The 20,488-nt window shown below is 35.6% G+C and overlaps 1 protein-coding gene across 1 annotated transcript in view; it reads left to right on the forward strand.

Moving 5' to 3' along the window:
- The window catches only part of RANBP9 (RAN binding protein 9), a 77,742-nt gene that overhangs the window by 50,152 nt on the left and 7,102 nt on the right, over positions 1-20,488 (forward strand). Inside the window, exons 6-12 of the mRNA XM_016217112.2 lie at positions 4,480-4,664; positions 7,702-7,814; positions 9,232-9,340; positions 10,495-10,685; positions 11,756-11,900; positions 15,418-15,539; positions 17,170-17,321. Of these exons, the coding sequence (XP_016072598.2) occupies positions 4,480-4,664; positions 7,702-7,814; positions 9,232-9,340; positions 10,495-10,685; positions 11,756-11,900; positions 15,418-15,539; positions 17,170-17,321 (1,017 nt within the window). The remainder of the gene's footprint in view (positions 1-4,479; positions 4,665-7,701; positions 7,815-9,231; positions 9,341-10,494; positions 10,686-11,755; positions 11,901-15,417; positions 15,540-17,169; positions 17,322-20,488) is intronic.

A 20,488-nucleotide genomic window follows, 5' to 3' on the forward strand; every position in this document is an offset into this window, starting at 1 on the left:
AAGGCTTAGCTGATTGTGGACATGTTGACTATTTTTATGTTACCTTCCATTTTTTGTCCTTCTGTAGGATCATCAGTTGTACTTTGCCTTGTCTGTAATTAACCAGTGGTGATGCTCAGTTTTTAACAGTGCTTCAAGAGGTGGTTATGGAGATTGTGGTTTGGAGAGAGAGTTCTTTGTTTTTATGACTGAGATTTTCTGGGTCTTCCCCATGTAACATATTCTTCTACTTAAAAAGGAAAGAAAAAGTCTTCCCCTTCAAGGGACCACCAAACAAGGATTTATATCTGTCTGTACCTATGATCTCTCACTCTTTAATTGTAGCAGTAAATTCTAGTAGAGAGCATATTTACAGAACAAAAAGTTTACCTAGACAGTATTACAGTGGTCATGAGCACAGGGTGTTTATACAGCTTGAAAACCTTAGCTCTCCTTCAGAATAATGTTTCTTCCCCAGCTTACCTCACCAGTTTGAGAAATACCCATCTATAAACTGACTAATTCATTGTGGGATTAGTAAATTCCTTTTGTTATAGAAGCAATTCTCATTTAAAATGATGCTGCTTTCCAGTTCCTTACACTGATTTGAAATCTTTCTATAGATGCATTATTTGCTTTTATTTTCATAGAAAAAATCTTTTAAATATAATAGAACAAAACTATGCTATTGAGAATATGATTTTATTATGTATATTTAGCTTTTGAATAGTATTTTTAATATCTGACTTTATTTTTTCCTAAGGTAATAGAAATAAGGAGATCTATATTTCTGTTCGCTTCATAGAGACTTAAATTCTCACTTCTAATTCTACATAGGCAGGAGTGTTTTTTTTGGTTTCTTTTGAGAAAGAGAATCCTGGGAAACATTGTTTTACATAAATCCATAATCAAGATACATGCTACAACATGGATGAACCTCAGAAACATTATGTGAAATGAAAGAAGCCAGTCACAAAAGACCACACATTGTATAATTCAACTTATGCAAAATGTCCAGAAAAAGCAAATCTGCAGGGTCAAAAAGTAGATTAGTGGTTGTCAGAGTTACAGTGACAGGGTCTGGGGAGTGACTGCGAATGGGTAGGGGTTACTTTTTGTAGTGAAAATGTACAATTTGATAGTGGCTGTACTACTCTGACTAAACTAAAAATCGTTGCATTGTTACATTCTCCTTTTAGAAATCTATAATCTTGCAAGTTAAAATTTCTGTTTTTTAAATTTATAGTTTGCCAGTTAAATGCTATGTCCTTTAATCCCTTTCCCTCAGATTCTTCAGTTTTAAGGTCAAGTAAATGGTATAAAAACTTACAGTTAGTTACTTTTCATTGAGCCCCTCCTGACTATTGTTTTTAATTTATCACTTTCTGATTATAAAAGTAATATAGTGTTAAATATTCAAGTAAGAGAAATATTTAGAAATACACAAATGCGTAAAAGAGAAGTTCCTCAAAACCCCAGCCTCTTAGATAAGATGACTGTGTTAACTTTAATGTATATCCTTCCAAATCTGTTTCTGAACTTATGTTGGCTGGTATGTTTATTATGTAAATGTTTACAGGTGAGTTGGGATTATAGTTTATGCACTATTCTATAGCTAGCTTTCTTCATTTATTAATACATATTGAGCATCTTTGTCAGTATACACGTTTTTACTCTTTTTTGCTTATTTTTATAATTTAACATTTATGAAATGGGATGCATCTTAGGATCTATGGTCTGTCAGAGTTTAACAGCAGTGTTTTTTCTTAGACATAAAATAATGGCTGATCATAATTATTGAATTCTGAGTTTTGATGAACGTGGTATATATACCACCTATAAGTGGACATTCTTTTTAATTTTTTATTTGCAATTACAAACAATGCCATAGGACATATATCTTTATATATGCTTGTTTTTCTGTAGGATTAAATTCTTTCTTACAAGTGAAATTGCTTTGTCAATTTTAATAGGTTTTGCCAAAATTTAAAAAATATATATATATATATATCTTTATTGATTTCAGAGAGAGGAAAGGAGAGGGAGAGAGAGATAGAAACGTCAATGATGAGAAAGTCATTGATCGAGCCCACAACCCGGGCATGTGCCCTGACCGGAAATCGAACCCCGATCGCCTGGATCTTAGGTCGACGCTCAACCTCTGAGCCACGCCCGGCTGGGCAAAATTTCTTCTTAAAATATGATATCAGTTTGCATTTCTGTGTACAGTGGATGAGGGCTTATTTTCTCAACCTTCATCAACACTGGGTATTCTCTGTCTTTTAAATCTTAACCTGATGTGCAAAAAAAAATAAAAATTGTTTTTATTTGCGTTTTTAAAAATTGAGTGAAGTGTCTTTATATTGTAATTGAACTAGTTATCTTTTGTCTACTTGTATTGTGAGAACTTTTAATATTTGGAATATTGATCCTTTCTCACAAGTGTGGCAGATTTTTCTATAAAATCCATTTGCCTTGACATTTATGTCAGGTTTTGCCATAGGGAAGTTTCAAAATTTTTTTTAATCTAAAATGTTTTCGTTTTTGAACTTTGTTGTTGTTCACACTATTACTGAAACTTTTTTATGGCATATTTTTATCAGAGGATTCATGAATGCTGATTTTTCTTTTGTAGTGTTGATACGAGTTCCTTTCCTGAACTTGTCAAGAAAAATTTAGATTAGCAAACCATTTTAAAAGCATCTCTGTTTGTTTGGACATTGCTGAATGTCAGAATTATAAACTCTGCTTAATGAACAGGATTGCATTTTTTCTTTTTATATTCTTATTAAGAGTCTTTGACTGTATAGACTTTCATTCTAAAATATGTCATAATTTTTTAATGAGTTTTAATGGAAAGAATACTATGCTAGAAGTAGAGAGACATGAGTTTTTTTTCCTGTTTCATTAACAAGCAGTGTGCTATTGGATAAATTCCTTAAACTCTTTAGGTCTATTTTCTCATTGGTGAAATGAGAAGGTTGTAATACATATTTCACTTGTGTTTGGCTTAAAATTCTATTAACTTGCTAGTTTTGTTGATTATTAAGAATCAGTACATTTGTGTACATTGCATTACCATTTTCCCCCCTAATCCGGTGCAACTATATTTCTCAATATTTTAACACAGTACTCTTGTTTTTTATTTGGTTGCTTGGTTGATCAGTTGTTTTTAAACACATTTTTCTAGTTTGGGGCTGTGAAATCTGTTTAAGCATCTTATACACAAATTATGCTCGTGCCATCTTTACCTAATTTTGTACAGAAAATATTTGTGATAACCATTAAAGCAAAGAAATAAGATATAAATACAGAGAATGAAGACGAAATAGGATTTGGAGTTCTAGGAAGAAAAACTGAGCTTAGATTTGGTGTCAGATAAACCTGTTCCAGTCTCACCGCTGCCATTGTGTAGAAAGACCATGAGTGAGTTAATTGGCCCCTGAGCCTCAATTTCTGTATTTTTGTAATGGGAATAATAGTAATTGCTTCAGGATTATTCTGATGATTAAACCCTACCATCTATTAGACATTCAGTAACTCATTCTCCCTGAAGATGTAACAACAAGTGATAGAGCCAAAAGGACTGTGCTATTTTTTTGTATATTTGAAGCTCTTCAGTCGCTTGTTTAGCCTCAGAATCTGGGAGCGCATCTGAATGTGTTTCACTACGAGTCTGAAATTTTAAGTCATCCTTTAAACTCTCGAAATACGTTCATTCGAGTCTTTTATGTAGAGAACCCTACTCTTGATGCTCTGTGTTTCTTACAGTCATCACCGTCCTTTTATAAAGCAGCCCAAGTGTACAAATAAGGAAATTAGTAAACTTAAAATAGCTCTTGCCCAGTTAGGATTGTTCTCCTATGGTAACTAGCTTTTACCTGCACTTTCTAGAAATGCATCACATGTATATAAAAAGATAAACCTGAGTTATATGTGTATTCTTGAACCTCTGTAACTACTATATGACATTCTTTTTTTTTTTTAATCCTCACTGGAGGACATGCTCATTGATTTAAAAAAAATTTTGAGAGAGGGGAAGGAGAGTGGGGAGAAACATCGATGTGAGAAAGAAACAAATGATCTGTTGCTTCCTGCATGGGCCCCGACCAGGATCAAGAATCAAACCCTTGACCTTTCAGTATATGAGACAGTGCTCCAACCAACTGAGCCACACCAGCCAGGGCCTATATGACATATTCTTAAGAGCAAGGATTATCTCTTTATTTATTAAAACTCTGTTTCCATGTGGTCTCTGAATAAATAGGTACTGAGGTGGTTTCATATTTTTTTGATGATTAGGTTACAGGAAATGGTATTTTCCATCTCGTATAGATTGTATTTTAGAATATTTACTTTAGTCTTCCTCTACTAGTTTTAGATTGAGATTTTAAAATATTTACGAAGAAAATTTGTAGTTATCTTAGAGACAGCATTTGAAAGAATGAATGTCTTTAACATAAAAGAGATAGATACTTAGTGAACTGTGTTGTCTTACAGCCAAATTTGTATCCCACCGTTGGGCTCCAGACACCAGGAGAGGTGGTCGATGCCAATTTTGGGCAACATCCTTTTGTGTTTGACATAGAAGACTATATGCGGGAGTGGAGAACGAAAATACAGGCGCAGATAGACCGGTTTCCTATTGGAGATCGAGAAGGAGAATGGCAGACCATGATACAGAAGTAAGTGAAGAAATTGGAATGGACATTATTCCAGAGTCCTTTTTTAATAAAGTATTTTGTTCTTTTGGTACAAAAGAATATTTGTTGAAGCTTTTTAATATATTCATTTGCAGCCTAATAATTTTAATGTATCAGTTGTGTTTCAATCTCTATAAAAAGAAATTCACTCTACTTAAACAAAAACAATGTTTGATTTGGTGGCAACATACAAAATAGTATATTAGTCTGACTTAATTTGATAGAAGAAATAAAGTGACATTAAATCGCTTAGGTTAGGGCAGTTCATTTTCTATCATAATAGGATTTAATGATTTCCTTAGGTTACAGGATTCAACTGTCAATATAGTGCTAGTGCTGCAGAAGATAAATTCAGAAAGATAATTTAGATCGTATAATTCAGGATCATGTTTTTGAACATGAATTCGGCTTGTTCAGCAGTAGTTCAATATTTGTGGGGGAACAGTTACTGCTCAGTAAGAGTAAGCATCAAAATACTGGTACAGTTTACAGACTGGGATACAGACTTAAAATGTACATTGGACTTTTCAACATCTGGCTACATTTTTCTAGTGAATAGGGTACTCAGTAGAATAATGTCAGCTATATTTGGTTACTAAGTTCCCTTTTTTGCTAAATGTTTATTATTTATCATGTAGATTTAGGAAGGTAATAATTGTCCTGTTCTAAACAGAAAAATCTGGCCAAAAGTCTTACTAATTATTTTAATGCCGTTTACTTGTATGTGCTATTATTAGCCATTTAAGAGGAGGTAAGGAAATGAAGCCAAGGCACAATGAACGTGCAGTTAGGGTTCCTAAGCTCAGGATGAATATTGATGATCCAGTAATAGCAGGGTGGGGGATGGGTGGCAGCAGGAGGGCACAGTGGATGTCAGTGAAAGTACTGGGAAATGGACACTCTTTCCCTCAGCTCATTTTTTTACCAAAAAATTTCAGTGTGTTTTATTGGGGAGTTTTTTATGAAAAAGTAGAATTTCATAATGGAAGTCAGCAGGAAAACGTAATTTCTATGACAGTCACCTTTTTGGACTATACTTTTGCTGAAAGGCTCAAGATGACACCAGATATCAATAGCACTAAATGGTAACTCTTAAAGCTTGAAATAGTATAGACTGAAAATGAAACAAATATCTTTAAGTTTAAATAGTCATTTTCACTACTGTAACCCAAGAAAATGACGAAGGCTTTCAGATACATCAATCTGACACAGCTCATCTTAAACGCCTTTATAATTGTTTTTGAACAATCTGAAATTTACAAATCTAATAAAACTTTTTGTGTGTACTTTTTGGAGGAGATAATGATTGCAAGATATGTTGATGGTTCTGAAAACATGCTCTTTCACTAGAGCTATTATCATCAGGTATTGCAGAGAGTTTACACTAGTATTTTTGTCCTGCAGTTGAAAGAAGAGTGAACCCTGACTCGGAATCTCATAGTTGCCCTGAATTAGAGCTGGGATAAGTTGCTCCCCGGGGGTCACATGCCTTTATTTATTTATTTTTATTCTCACCAGGGGATATTTTATCCATTGCTTTTCTTTTTTTTTTTTTTTAAATATATATTGATTTCAGAGAGAGGAAGGGAGAGGGGGGGAGGAGAGAGAAACATCAATAATGAGAGAGTCATTGATCGGCTGCCTCCTACACATCCCTGACTGGGGATCGAGCCCACAACCCAGGCATGTGCCCTGACCAGGAATCAAACTGCGAACTTCTGGACCCTAGGTCGATGCTCAACCGCTGAGCCACGCCCGGCCGGGCTGTCCATTGCTTTTCAGAGGGGGGAGAGGGAGAGAGAGAAACATCATTGTGAGAGAGACACATTGCTTGGTTGCCTCCCACACGTGCCCAGCCCAGGGCCAGGGCCCGAGCCTGCAACCAAGGTATGTGCCCTTGGCCAGGATCAAACCCTGGACCCTTCAGTCCAAGGGCCGACGCCCTAACCACTGAGCCAAACTAGTTAGGACTCACCTGACTTTAATGCTTTTAAAAGGGTCACATTGAACATCATGGCAGGGTAGTAGTAGAGGAAACGTTATCTTGTCCTGTAGCCAGAGTTCAGCGATGGCCCTGACCACAGCCCCTCCTGGAAAGTTTATTTTAAAAGATTCTCCCCTACCTCTTAAATTAATTCGAATAATCAGATGAAATAAAGTGAAAAATCTGTTTCTTAGATACCCCTTGGTCCATCCCCCTTTCCTGAACCACTCTTCCTACCATTTTCTAACAGGTCTTTAGTAGTCCAAATGGAGGCAGGTTTAAGAGGTGAATATTTGGCTGTATTGGCTATTTGTGTTAATATTGCTTAGTCTGCAGTTTTTCTAACATTTTGTAGTTAGATGTAAATATATGTTTTGACCACTTGGTGGCTTTTTAAAAAATAAACTTGTTCTTTGGAAGTGTGTCACATATAAATCACATTTGAGTAATTAATCTCCTGTGCACAGCCATACTGATCGATTTAGATTAGAAGGCCAAGTTCTCATTGATTAGTACTATCACCCTCATAGACTTCTTTCTGGAAGATTATTGGGTTCACCTTATTTCTTGTGTTTACACCTTGTGATCCTATCTAATGTAACTAACAAATTAAAAAGGGTTGAACTCCAGAATACAAGGAGTTAATCTGTTATTTTAATTTGTTTTATTTTTCAAAATGACAACACTTTACTGGGATAAGTCATGATAAAGATGAAACAGGAATTACGGTGAGTAGGATTAAATACTAGGATGGGAAATTACAGAAAGGACCTGGAGATAATGGAATGTCCTTGATTCTCTAATAATAATTTTTAGGAACAGTAGTCTCAACATAGCATTTGTATTTATGTTTTTGGAAATACTACAAGAGAATAGAATGATTTTTTGAACTTTAAATTTGAGGTTATTAAAGCCGTAATTATTTCAAGGGAATAGTCTAGTTATGTAATACCAGAGTAGACCTTGTAATAAATTGTAGTATGAATCATGTATTCTCTTGTCTAAAAGTTATGTGTTTCTTCTTTTTATTTTAAGAATGGTTTCATCTTATTTAGTCCACCATGGGTACTGTGCCACAGCAGAGGCCTTTGCCAGATCTACAGACCAGACCGTACTAGAAGAATTAGCTTCCATTAAGAATAGACAAAGTAAGGACCTATGGTGCATGGCTAACACTTGTTTTCAGATTATAGGTTTGATTATATCGATTTTTAGAAATTGTATTTTCATATTAAAATTTTTTTAAATAGAGTTTAAAATTGATGCCTCTGAAATTTTTCATTGCCGCTTTTGAAGATTACCTTTAAAAAATTCACATAGGACTTTGCTAGCGTTCTGGATGTAGAAAGATACAATTTTGGAGAATATTTTTGTAAGAATATTTACCTTTTTTTCTTTAAAAAGGTTTTATTGAGGTTTTAGGAAATAAGCATTTAATAAAATGTTTGGTTTTTTTATTAGTAGTAAAGTAGTCCCATGATTAGATATATTAGTGGAGGTAATATGTGAAAGAAATTTAAATGCCTTTGCATTTAACTTGCTGTCTAAATCTAACATAGTTTTGATCTTAAGTATTTATGGCTTAGGTTCTAATGCTCGTGGCCAGAGCAAGGGCAGGTCAGCATGATAACTGGCCCATAGTCAGCCACCCTAAATTGGAACAGTCCCTTAGGGAGGGTATAACTTGGTGATGAGAGTATAGGCATAAGAACAAAGCATGATGGGCGAAATCATGATGGATGAAAAAATTTTTTTATAAGTCAAACTGCTGTATCAACACTGACTACATTGTGTTGTAGCTACTGTGTGTTTTTTCTCACTATATTGCAAGCTCTGGTGAACAGGACATGGTCGCTCATTCTTTGTATCCTCACCGTCTGGTTTAACAAATACCTGACACAGGAATGCTCATCGAGTGTGTTGGATTCAGAACTCAAAGTCTAGCATTCTTTTAGTATTAGGTTCAAAAGATTATCATAATTGATAAGACATTTTGAATATTATTTCTTTAATGTTTCCTATGGTCTTTTTAAAAACCACTTTATCGAGCAATGGTTGACATATTAAAAGTTGTACATATTTAGTGAATGTAATTTGATAACTATCAAATTGGAGGTTAGCATGCATGCATTCCATCACCACCACGTATGCCTAAATTTAGCATCTTTTTTATTTTAATCCTCACCCGATGATATGCCCATTGATTTTAAAAACGGGCAGAGACAGACAGACAGAAACTTCAGTGTGAGAGAGAACATCAATGGGCTGCCTTAATTGCCTGCCCCAACCAGGGACTGAACCTGCAACCTAGGTATGTGCCCTGACCAGGACTGGAACCCACAACCTTTTGATACACAGGGCGACACTCCAGTCAACTGAGCCACACCAGCCAGGGCAAACATAGCCATCTTATTATTTTTTTTAAGATTTTTTATTGATTTTTTAGAGATAGCGGAAGGGAGAAGGTTGAGAGAGAGAGAGAGAATCATTAATATGAAAGCGAGACATCAATGTATATTTTCCTACTGTTAAAAAATTAATCCTTTGCTCTCTTTTTCTAAATAGGAATTCAGAAATTGGTGTTAGCAGGAAGAATGGGAGAAGCCATTGAAACAACACAACAGTTATACCCAAGCTTACTTGAAAGAAATCCTAATCTTCTTTTCACATTGAAGTGAGTTTGTTTAATAAAATATGTTATAGTTATGATATATGTGTGTTATATGTAACCAAAATAATTTCCATGTTTTAATTTTTGTTTTACCTTTCAAATATTGACATAAAATTTTGTAATACAGCACATTTAAGTAAACAGATTATAATATAAAAACACTTGTGTTGAGGAATATAAACAGATGGCATCTTTTGCTCTGTGTTTGCTCTTCTGTCATTCTGTGTTTTCAAATGTGAAAATGTTATTTAGAAGATAAGAATCTATTTTTCCTTCTGCAGAGTACCTTATAGTAAATTGTGGCATTTTTAAAAATTGTGATAAATATACATAACATAAAATTTGCCATTTTTACGTGTGCAGTTCAGTAGTGAGTACATTCACATTGTTCAGTAACCAGTGCCAACCATCCATCTCTGGAACCTTTCTAACTAAAACTTTGTACTCATTAAACACTAACTCCCCATTTCTCCTCCCCACCACCTCCTGGCAACTGATTTTTGAATTTGAATTTGACTACTCTTGGTACCTCATACAAGTGGAATCATGAAATATTTGTCCTTTGTAACTGGCTTATTTTCCTTAGCATAATGTCCTCAAAGTTCATCTACGTTGTAGCACCTGTCAGAATTTCCTTCCTTTTGAAGGCTGAATGATACGCCATGGTATGCTTATACCACATTGTGTTTACTCACTCATCCATCATTACACATTTGACTCCCTTCCACTATTGGATATTGTGATAATGCTACTATGAATGGGGTGATGGAAAATCTGTTGGAATTCCATCATGTTCTTATATACTATCTGATTTGCTACCAAGTGCAAATACTATTTTGATTAAATTGTTTGATTAAATTATTTGAAAAAAGGAGTCCACTTTGATTTTGTTTCTTATAGATACAGATAGATTTTCATTTTCTTAGTAAACCTTGATTAAAGGACATACAGCTTTTGTATTATTTTTCTGGAAAATCTTAAATTTATTCTAACCAGTATAGTATATGAAATCATAATTAGTGTTTTTTAGAATACTATCTAAAGGCCGAAGTTATTGATAAATACAAATTCTTAAAATACCTCCTTTCAGAATCTGTTGCTGTTAAATAAACGGCTATTTGAAGATTATCTAAGTAATTTTCCCCCCCTGTTTTTAGAGTGCGTCAGTTTATAGAAATGGTGAATGGCACAGATAGTGAAGTGCGATGTTTGGGAGGCCGGAGTCCGAAATCTCAAGACAGTTACCCTGTGAGCCCTCGACCTTTCAGTAGCCCAAGTGTGAGCCCCAGCCATGGAGTGAATATCCACAACTTAGCATCAGGCAAAGGAGGTGCTGCACATTTTTCTGGTGAGATTTAATCTTATGATATTATCTTTATATTTATATTTTTGCCCTTCTTTATAGTTTTGAACCAAAATAAAAATTTAAAATATCTAGACATTCCTGTGTAGCAGTTTTGCACATCTACATACTTGATCCTCAGGATAATCTGGAAGAAAAATTGTAGTTGGATCAAACATGTGTGTTTTTAGAAGATCATAAACAAAGGCTAACATTTGAATTGTCTTTAGAATTTAAATCATAGATATTTGGTGATGAAAAGATAATTGTATGTTTTAATAAAGTATAAATGTAAAGGCAGTGATGTGGCTGTGATGCCACCAGTCGCCACACCCAGCTAGGCCGCCTGCTCTCTCATCCTTTCTCAACCAAGCTTCTTGTAGGAGTTCACTGCCCAGTTCATTTTCTCATCTCCCTTTTTTTGACTCACCAGTCTTGTTCTCCAAGGCTTTTGGTGTTCTCTTAATCAGAATTCTCTCCTTTCTTGGCTTTTATGATCATTTCTCCAAGTTTATTTCTGATCCTTCTTAGTCTTCCTTCTTTGCTTGTCTCTTTCATTCTTTTTCCCAAGGTGTCATCTTTCCTCTGTGCATTTAACTTTCTAAGACAAAATTCAAAGGCTTTTCTTTTCATAGAATAGAGTAACATCTTTGCTTTTTCTCAATCAGCATACACCTTTCTACATTATTATCTCTTTTTATTATATCACCATCCTGTACCATGCAGATGATTCTCATGTTAGTATCCTTAGCCAGTACCCCTCTTGAATATCATACAGTCACTTCAGGCTTGGACAAATTCTTAGCCTCAGGAAAATGGGGGTGACGATAACACTGCCTTCACTGAGGGTTGATCCATAATGAAGCCTTCAAGAAATGTTAGAGGAGATGATAACTATAGCTCACAAGTATACTTATATCCTCTCAAAGAAGTTAGTTGTTTGTTTACTATTTAAATAGTCCATTGACTTTATTTTAAATATAAAAATCAGAATGTGGGTCCATTATTTATAACCTAATAATAAATTAGTGTGTGTTTCTGTTTTCATGACCTATCTTTTTCGTCTTCTTTTCCAGGTTTTGAAAGTTGTAGTAATGGTGTAATATCAAATAAAGCACATCAGTCATATTGCCATAGTAAACACCAGTCATCTAATTTGAACGTACCAGAACTGAACAGTATAAATATGTCAAGATCACAGCAAGTTAATAACTTCACCAGGTAAGTGATTTCTCTAGGTTTTGCATTACTCTAAGCCACCTAATTACAGGTGTTATCATTTTAATAATTTGGAAATTTTGAGTTATATGGCCAATAATGGAGGTCTGGGAATTCCCAAGCCCCAGAGGATAAGAGGGGTGGGAATGAGTTCCCACAGCCTTTCGGTCTCAGTATGCGCATAGGTTCTTTTCTGTGGTTCTTATTGCTCTCATTCCCTCTGCCCTTATCCTGGGGTTATGAGGACAAATCTAGGGCTCTGCCGTCTACTCTTCCACCACCACAGATCCATACAGAGGACCACATACATGCCCTTTGTTATGTTTCCAAGTTAAGTCACAACATTGTACTTAACCCCTAGTATTAGCATGATACATTTATAACTATTTTTTCTCTGTGTATTTTCTTGGTGGAATGTTTTCTGGCTTCCAAAAAACTGATTTTACAGAGACTCTTATTTGAGAGCTTACGTTTAAGTAGTGTGGTTATAGCAGATGTGGTTAAGTCATTTAGTGAACATAAAGCATGAGGACAGCATTGAAGACCTGTTGGATGTCAGCCATTGCTGGGCAGGAAGAATGCCTCTTCTGACATCAAAGAGCTTTGAGAGGAGAGAAGACTACATCACCGTACCTGACATACTCAGGTTTAATGTTCATGAGCCCTCCTAAAGGCTCCTGAAATGTAATCACCTGAATTGAATACTAGTGTGTGAAAGCAAGTTCTTAGGAACACAGCCTGCCCAAATCATCTAGCATTTGAATCTCAGTTTGGTTTAGAACTTGTGTTAATGACCGTGGCTGTGTGGCTCAGTTGGTAGAGTGTCATCCTATGCACCAAAAGTTTGCCCATTTGATTGCCAGTCAGGGCACATGCCCAGGTTGCGGGTTTGATCCCTGGTTGGGGTGCTTGTGGAAGGCAACCGATTGATGTTTCTCTCGCTCTCCCTCTCCCTCTCTCTCTCAAATCAGTTTTTAAAAAATAACATAAAAAAATGATAGATTTTACCGATTTGATGTTGGTTTGGTCTTATAACATGAATTGGTTGGTTTTACTGCATTTTAAGGGAATGTTCATCAGTGCAGAATTTTTTATTAAAGGAGAGAGAACCTAACTTTCATCATGGAATCTTAATGGAAGTATGACTCCATAGAAAGAAGTATATGTAAAAATCTGTATTTGCAGATTTGGAGATTTGTCAGAATCTCCAGGTTATCTTATCACAAGTGACAAAAATTTACCGAAGTAATGGTGTTGTGCTGTACAGGTTTTAATGGAAGTCCTCAGAAGTGTATGAGAAGAACAGCAGAAAAAGTGACTATCTTTTGCTGAGGAGGTCAGGGTAGTCTTTGACAGTAGAGGTGACATACTAAAAATATAAAATTAGAATATTGTAGTAAAAATTATGTGTGGGAATTTTAAAAGGTAAGCTTTTAGTGCTTTATTATTGATAGAGGGTTCTGCCATTTTTTTAAAGGGTAGGATTGCAATCAGTTCATGAGTTTTTCCTCTTAAATCCTGTCCTCATGGCAGGAAGTTGTTAAAGAGACCTATTATTACCCAAGTTCAGGGAAGAAAACTTAACAGAAGGGATTGATGACACAGCATTCTCCTTTGTGTTCAATGTAAGAGAAGAAAGTAAGCTTTTAAATTCCCTTAAACTGTTCAACAGTAACAGTTATTTTATAATTGGTAATGGCTTTCCTTACAACAGTATTGTGAAGTAGGCAGAGATGGTATTAACTATTAAAACCATTTTACAGATGTAGAGCTGAATACCCAAGAAGTAAATGTGTTTTTGGTTTTTTAAGATCAATAATTAGTAGCTAGTAAGTTGCAGAACTGAGACTACTTCCCAGGATTTCTGATTTCGAGACTTGTGCTTTTTCCGTTATATTTACCTCCATCTGAAATTCTCTTCTCCATCCTAACTTCTGTTCTAGTTAAAACTCACGTTCAGATGTTACTTCTTCCAGGATTTTTGCCTTGATTTACATCTCCACCAAACGCTGAGTCACTACTTGTGATTAACTTTTATCATAGTACTAATGCTCTGCAATAGAATAACTTTATTAGCTTTTAATAGGCTGTTTGCTCTTACAAGGCAGAGGCTGTTTCATTATATCCTATAGCACCTAATGTGGAACATGGCTCAAGGGTTCTTGAATGTGTATTGAATTAAAGAATCCCTCTTAAATACTATATTGAATTGTGTTTTTTTTTTTAAAAAAATGGCTTAATATATTAAAATCACTAAAAGCTCTGATCTGAAGGATTTCTATAAAACATTTTTAAAGTTTGATTTTTTTTTTTTTAATCAATTCTCAAAGTTCACCAATATAGTAAACAGCTCTTCTGACGAAGGAATCCTAATGCCATTACTCCCTTCTTCCTAGATCACTCTGTCTTTTTACCAGATAGGTTTTACTGATAGAAAGAAATGTGCATGCGCCCACGCACTCACACTTAAACCATACATGAAAAAGTCACCCCTGATGGCATTATGTATAGAGTGCTTTTTGTTCATCTGCATTCAGTGTTGTTGTTTTTCCTAAGAAATGAGTGCACCTTGCTTTTTTAATAGAAAAGGTTGTTTTTATTTAAATATTTCCTACATTTTCATCAAGTGTTTCCTTCCAGGCTGTGTAATCATTATGTAGATCTTCACAGGAGAATCTGAAAGATTAGGCATTTATTGTTGCTTGCTGTGTGGATGGATCTGAAGGTCCTACATTGACAACTGCAGTATGTCCAAATATAGTTATTGGCACAGTATGTCCAAATATAGTTATTCATTCAGTAAATGTAAAATGAGTGAAAATTGAGAACACCCTAAATATCTACATCAGCATTTTAAAAATTAAGATTTGTCAATACTTTAGCTTTCTTAGCAAGTAAGAAAGCCTGTGGGAGAAAGTAGTGTTGGGTGTTGGAAAGTTATGAGTAGATGAGACTGTATAGTTTTTAAGATTATTATTTACCTTTGAGAGAGGGTATCTTTTAAGTAGTGAGGACAGATGCCAAAATGTCAAGACTATTAAAGAAAAAGTAGTCCAGAAGTGAGTTGAATGTGAGGGCAGAAAAGGGTTACGTGGGCTCCAGGAGTAGTTTGTTTGGACAGTGAGATTTTCCCCTTACAGGCTAGAAGTGAATGCTGGGGCAAGGCTGGGTTCTGGAGCAAGAGCTGATTAACAAAGAGTGAAGTGCAGATCTGAGTTTGAAAAATAGTGGGAAGTCTGTGCTGAAGTATGATTTCTCCATATTGATACAAAGTCATGAATCCACTATATTTTAGTACATGTACTTTATTCCCCCTTATCTCCAGGAGTACAACTTTGTTAAAACTCAGCTGCATTTTTGGCTTTGAATACGATTAAGATTTAACCGATGCCGCCTTAGAAGAGTGCTATTGCCTTATGAAGTCATTTTATAAGTAGGCTATGTAGTTAAGTAGTAGTTTATTTTAAACTAAGCTGCAAGTATGCGATTTCTAAAATTAGGTTTGTTTTTTCATTTTCAGTAATGATGTAGACATGGAAACAGATCACTACTCCAATGGAGTTGGAGAAACTTCATCCAATGGTTTCCTAAATGGTAGCTCTAAACATGACCACGAAATGGAAGATTGTGACACCGAAATGGGTCTGCAGTGATATTTCTTACATTTTTAATAAAAAATGATGACTACAAGGTTATGTTTTTACTTGTACTGATTTACAGCTGATGAGCATAAATCAGATTTAAAGATGTGCCATTGGATTTGACAGTAATACACATTACTGCTTTTGAGAGTGGGTTGCTAGACAGAGCAGAGTTACTTTACAGTACTTTCTGAAGTCAAGTGCTACAGAGTTTTCTTTGCTGAATTGTCTGGGCTCACTTTAGTGCTGTTATTGGTGCAGCAGTACCAGCTTATTAGTAAAGGTTTTATACTCATTTTACTATAGCCAGTTAAGGCCAAATGGGTAGAGATTATTTTATAAATTCTTATCAAGCAGAATTTCTATGCATAGTTTCAGTGCCTGGCACTTAGTAGGTGCTTAAGTATGAATCTACCTCCTCTCCCTCCTGAATTGTCATGCTTAATTTTACTTTGTTGACAACTTGTGTAGTAAGTTATACCATAAAGTTGAACCATCAGCAAACTTTCCCATCAATTGGAAAGTGAAAATTTTTTATTTAAATTCTTTTTTGTCAGAATTCCATGGCCAACATTAGACTTCCTAGTATTTTCAAGTTAAAAGGTATTTTTTCAAATTGTTATGAGTATATATAAGAAACTACTTTCTAAATGTAAAGTTATTCTTTTATTACTTATACAACCACCTTATTGGGGATTATGTATTCTAATGTATAATTCATTTTTTCAAGCAAGGAGTGATTAAAAAGGCAGCCTAGTTTTATTATATCAGATAAGCAGCAACCTCAACATTCAAAGAGTAATTTGAGCATAGTGATTAAAAGCAGGAGTTCTAGAGCCAGATTACTTGGATTCAAATTCTGCAACTGCCACTTACTAGCTGTGTAACCTTGGACAAGTTACTTAAGAGCTCTGTGCCTCGGTTTCTTCATCTGTAAAATGGGTATTATAACTGCCTCATAGGTCATTATGAAAATTAAGCTAATCTGTGAAAAGCTAATAGCACAAAGTGCTTATTAAATATTAAGTATTATAATCATTTGTGATTATGTTATTAGTAATTTAAATGGTTACATTATTGATCATTGATTATTGTCAACCAAGATATATGCTATAAAATTATTTTCTAAAAGTAGTATTTTTCTAAAAGAAGTGTAATTAACCCTTTTTTATTAGTATAATATGGTGTCTTCTGTGTTTTTGTTAGAATTATTTAGCCTCTCTTAGCGGCCAGGTATTGTTAATTGTATCTCTATTCTATGGCAGTTAAAATAGCCTGAGAGGCAGTTACTAACTTTTTTCTTTTTTTCTTAATGTTGCTTAATATAGTTTTAGAGAATTGTGCTTAACTTTTTATAAAATTTTCCTTGACATATAGGTACATCCTAACACTGAAAGGTTGTCACCTGTCCAACTGCATGCTAGATATTGGAGCCTAGACTCTTGAGACCTAGATAAAGCATATCTTTTAGCTGCAAAGTTCCATATTAAATTAAATAAATCTGCATATTTAGAGAAAAATACTAGGTAATAGTTACTAAATTAAATATATAAAATGTTATAAACCATTTATATTCATTTCTCCATTGCACTCCAGTACAGTAGTAAAATACTTGTTTGTTTGGGTTACAGAAGTTGATTCAAGTCAGTTAAGACGCCAGTTGTGTGGAGGAAGTCAAGCCGCCATAGAAAGAATGATTCACTTCGGGAGAGAGCTACAAGCAATGAGTGAACAGCTGAGGAGAGAATGTGGCAAGAACACAGCAAATAAAAAAATGTTGAAGGTAAATTTGTTTTCCCTTGAAAAATATACACTATATGTTTCAAAGGAACTAAATTATAATTTTGTAAAACATTGAGTAGAGCTAGAAATTCTTGTTGGACATGCACTCCTCCCTGGCTCCCTATTTGAGAGTGAAAGCCTTCGATGTGTTTGGGCAGCTCTGCTCTACTAGAAAGAGCACTGGACTAAAGGAACAAATAGGGATCCAGTCCCAGCTGTGCCACCTGTCAGCATTGTGTGCACTTTGTCAGCTTACTTTCTTAGTCTTCTCAGCAGTAAAATCGGCAAAGTTATTAGGAAAAATGTGAGTATGCTGTAAAACTATAAATTGGAGATATTTTTTATTTTAGTAAACATTGCTCAGAGTTGCAGCAGATTACAGGTCTAATACATGGTTTTCAACTTTTTTTTCATACTAAAAAAGTCCTACCAACCCTGACGCCTATGAAACATTAACCTAGCCATTGTTTTTGGTTTTTTTCCATCCTGTATTAGGTTTGTTATTGGAGAACTGCATGGGTGGAATTTCTCCATTGCTAGTGGGAGTGGGGTTCTTATGATCTTGAGAAAAAGAATTCTCTAAGAGTGGCATGGGAGAATGAGATGAGGTAGAAAGGTTTATTTGCGTGTAATTATATCCCTCAGTTTGCAGAGTCCCATGTCCCTTAAACCAGTCCTAGAAAGTGTGCAGCTGGGGATTCAGCAGTGCTAAAAGGAAAACCAGTGTCCAAAGTTTCCGTTCCCTGAGAGAGTCCAGCAGAGCATCAGGCTAGTTGTAATTTATTGGTCCATTGTGAGGGGTCCATGTGGCCGTGAGCCATGTGGGCGAATGCAGAGCGTGCCCCCTGCAACAAGAGTCCCAAGAGAACGAGAGCCAAAAGGGAGGAATTCCTTTCTTTAGAGGTTTAGATATAAAATCTTCCTGCACTTGCAGTGGCCACACCTATTCTGGCCAGTGGCTTGTTCCCAGGTGTGATTGACAGACAAGCACATTCACATGTCACCCAGACCTTATTGTGTCTATTGTCCAGTCCCTTCCCCTAGCGATATGCAGGGAACAGACCTGAAGAGTATTAAACTGCAGCTTCCTGGCAAAACTGTACAAATGGCATGCCTATATTATCTAGGCTTCCCTTTGCTCCTTTCCTGTTATAAACATTTTATCATGAATGTTTTGAAAGTTCAAAAAACAAAAGAGAGGCGCATGTAGTGATACTTGTATATTAATATACATAGTAGGAAAGGGTAAGGCTCCTGCCATCCCTTTCTGACACAAACTGAGAGTCAGTGCACCAGTAGCAACACCTGGTAGCACTGAATATGTATAAAGTCAGCAAAAATCAAACACCTACCTGCATTATAGCCTCAGTACAGATCTGTGTAGACAGAACATGTCTGCTTGGCCTAGGATGGGTTAAGGAGACACCTATATACACCTTCAGTTAAAGGCATGCAGTCTTGTATTTTCGGTATCTGGGGTGGGAAGACAGGTGTATTCACCATATTTAGTACTTCATCTACTGGATAACAAACTGCTATTCTAATAGTGAGCGTCAGCTCTAAAGAAAAAATGGTTAAATTACAATTTTATGCTAAATAAAAGAAAATTGGTGGATTATGTATGTGATTTAAGCTATTTTTTGTTTAAAAAGCCAAATCATTCATTCACATACTATTAGGAAAATGGCTGCCTTGCTCTATAAGATTAAGAGTTCTTTGAGGTCAGATGAAGTCTTTCCTTAACTCCCCTCCCCTTTTAAGTATGTCTTACGCATATAGTGCCTAGGTATTCAGTGAATGTTTATTAAATTGGGATTGAATTCACTTGAAAAGCATAACTGCAACTTTGTAGGACCTTTTCTGATATCAACAGTGTCAAGAAGAAACCTATTTCTTGGCCTTTCTTAAGTTATTTTAGGTATCTAAAATCATCCATTTGGGAAATTGATTACTTCTTTGCTAGATACCAAGGTTCTCTTAGACACCTTAAGAAACTATTAATTAAGATTCCCAAAGAGTTTATTGATTTTACTTTACTAAAAATTAGAAAACTAAAATTCATTAAAAATAACAGTAATTCCATTAAATAAAATTTATGAAAGGTAACTGTCTTCCCCAAAATGGGGGAAAAATGAGAAGAGTGGGTTTGCTTTACATTTTCACAAATCTTTTTCATGCTAGGTTTAATCAAGATGAGCTGGATTCTCATGTCTACCTCTGCATCAGTCTGTGGTGGTTGGTATCGCACATCTTGTAGCCTGTGGAAAACTCCACTGTATGGTTGTGGGAGGGAGAGAACGAGAAACAGAAGTAGCACCTCAGGGTTATGGTGAAAATAGTTTTCACTTCACAAAACCCTCTGGCAGGGTCTTGGACCCAGGTGTCCCTGGGCTGTACTTTGAGAATTGTTTAAGGGGATATTTGGGAATATGAGGTGTTTTTAAGAATTCACAGACTTTTTTTTAGGGCAGGTCATCTGCTTTCATGCTTAAACCTCATGCTAATTGAGCATGATGAAGGAACGTGTGATTTCTGCAGTGCCTTTGAAAATTTAAGATTTCACTCAACCTGCTCACTGTCCTTGATTCCGACTTTCACGAAGCTCAGAGAATGGTATTACATGGCCTATTCTCAAAGATATTCCTTGATTATATATTGAATTACGTGAAAGTGTAATTCATCTTCATCTAAAGAATTAGATGCTTTGATTTTGCGTCTTTGACTTCTAAGCAAATGCCAGCTGCCCTAAGAGACTTCCTTAACATTTGAAGCTGCTTTCCTTGTGGTCCCCAAGCTGTTCTTGACCCAGGTAGGGATGAGCAACTGATCTCACTTGCAAGTGGGAGCAAGGCTGGAGAAGTAGAGGGCAGCGTGAAGAGTAAAGGGTTTGCCATAGTTGAGAAGATTTAGAAAGTACCCCTTTTCCTTTTATTCCTCACTTCAGATCACATGTGATGTAGTGGGGTGTTTTTATTTTCAATCTTTTTTCTGGTTTTATTTAAACCTCTGAATCATACACATATAGAGAGAATGATTTGGTTACAGTCGAAGGTCAGATCTCCCTAAATGCTTTGCCATAGGTACACGTGTACAGTATTTGCTTCCCCACAGTTGTGGAGCGGCCGGCACATTGCAGCCCGCGTAGCCTGCCCATGGTAACATGGTAGG

This window comes from Miniopterus natalensis, chromosome 9, assembly GCF_054644295.1.
Source record: "Miniopterus natalensis isolate mMinNat1 chromosome 9, mMinNat1.hap1, whole genome shotgun sequence".
In the NCBI taxonomy this organism is placed as follows: domain Eukaryota; kingdom Metazoa; phylum Chordata; class Mammalia; order Chiroptera; family Miniopteridae; genus Miniopterus; species Miniopterus natalensis.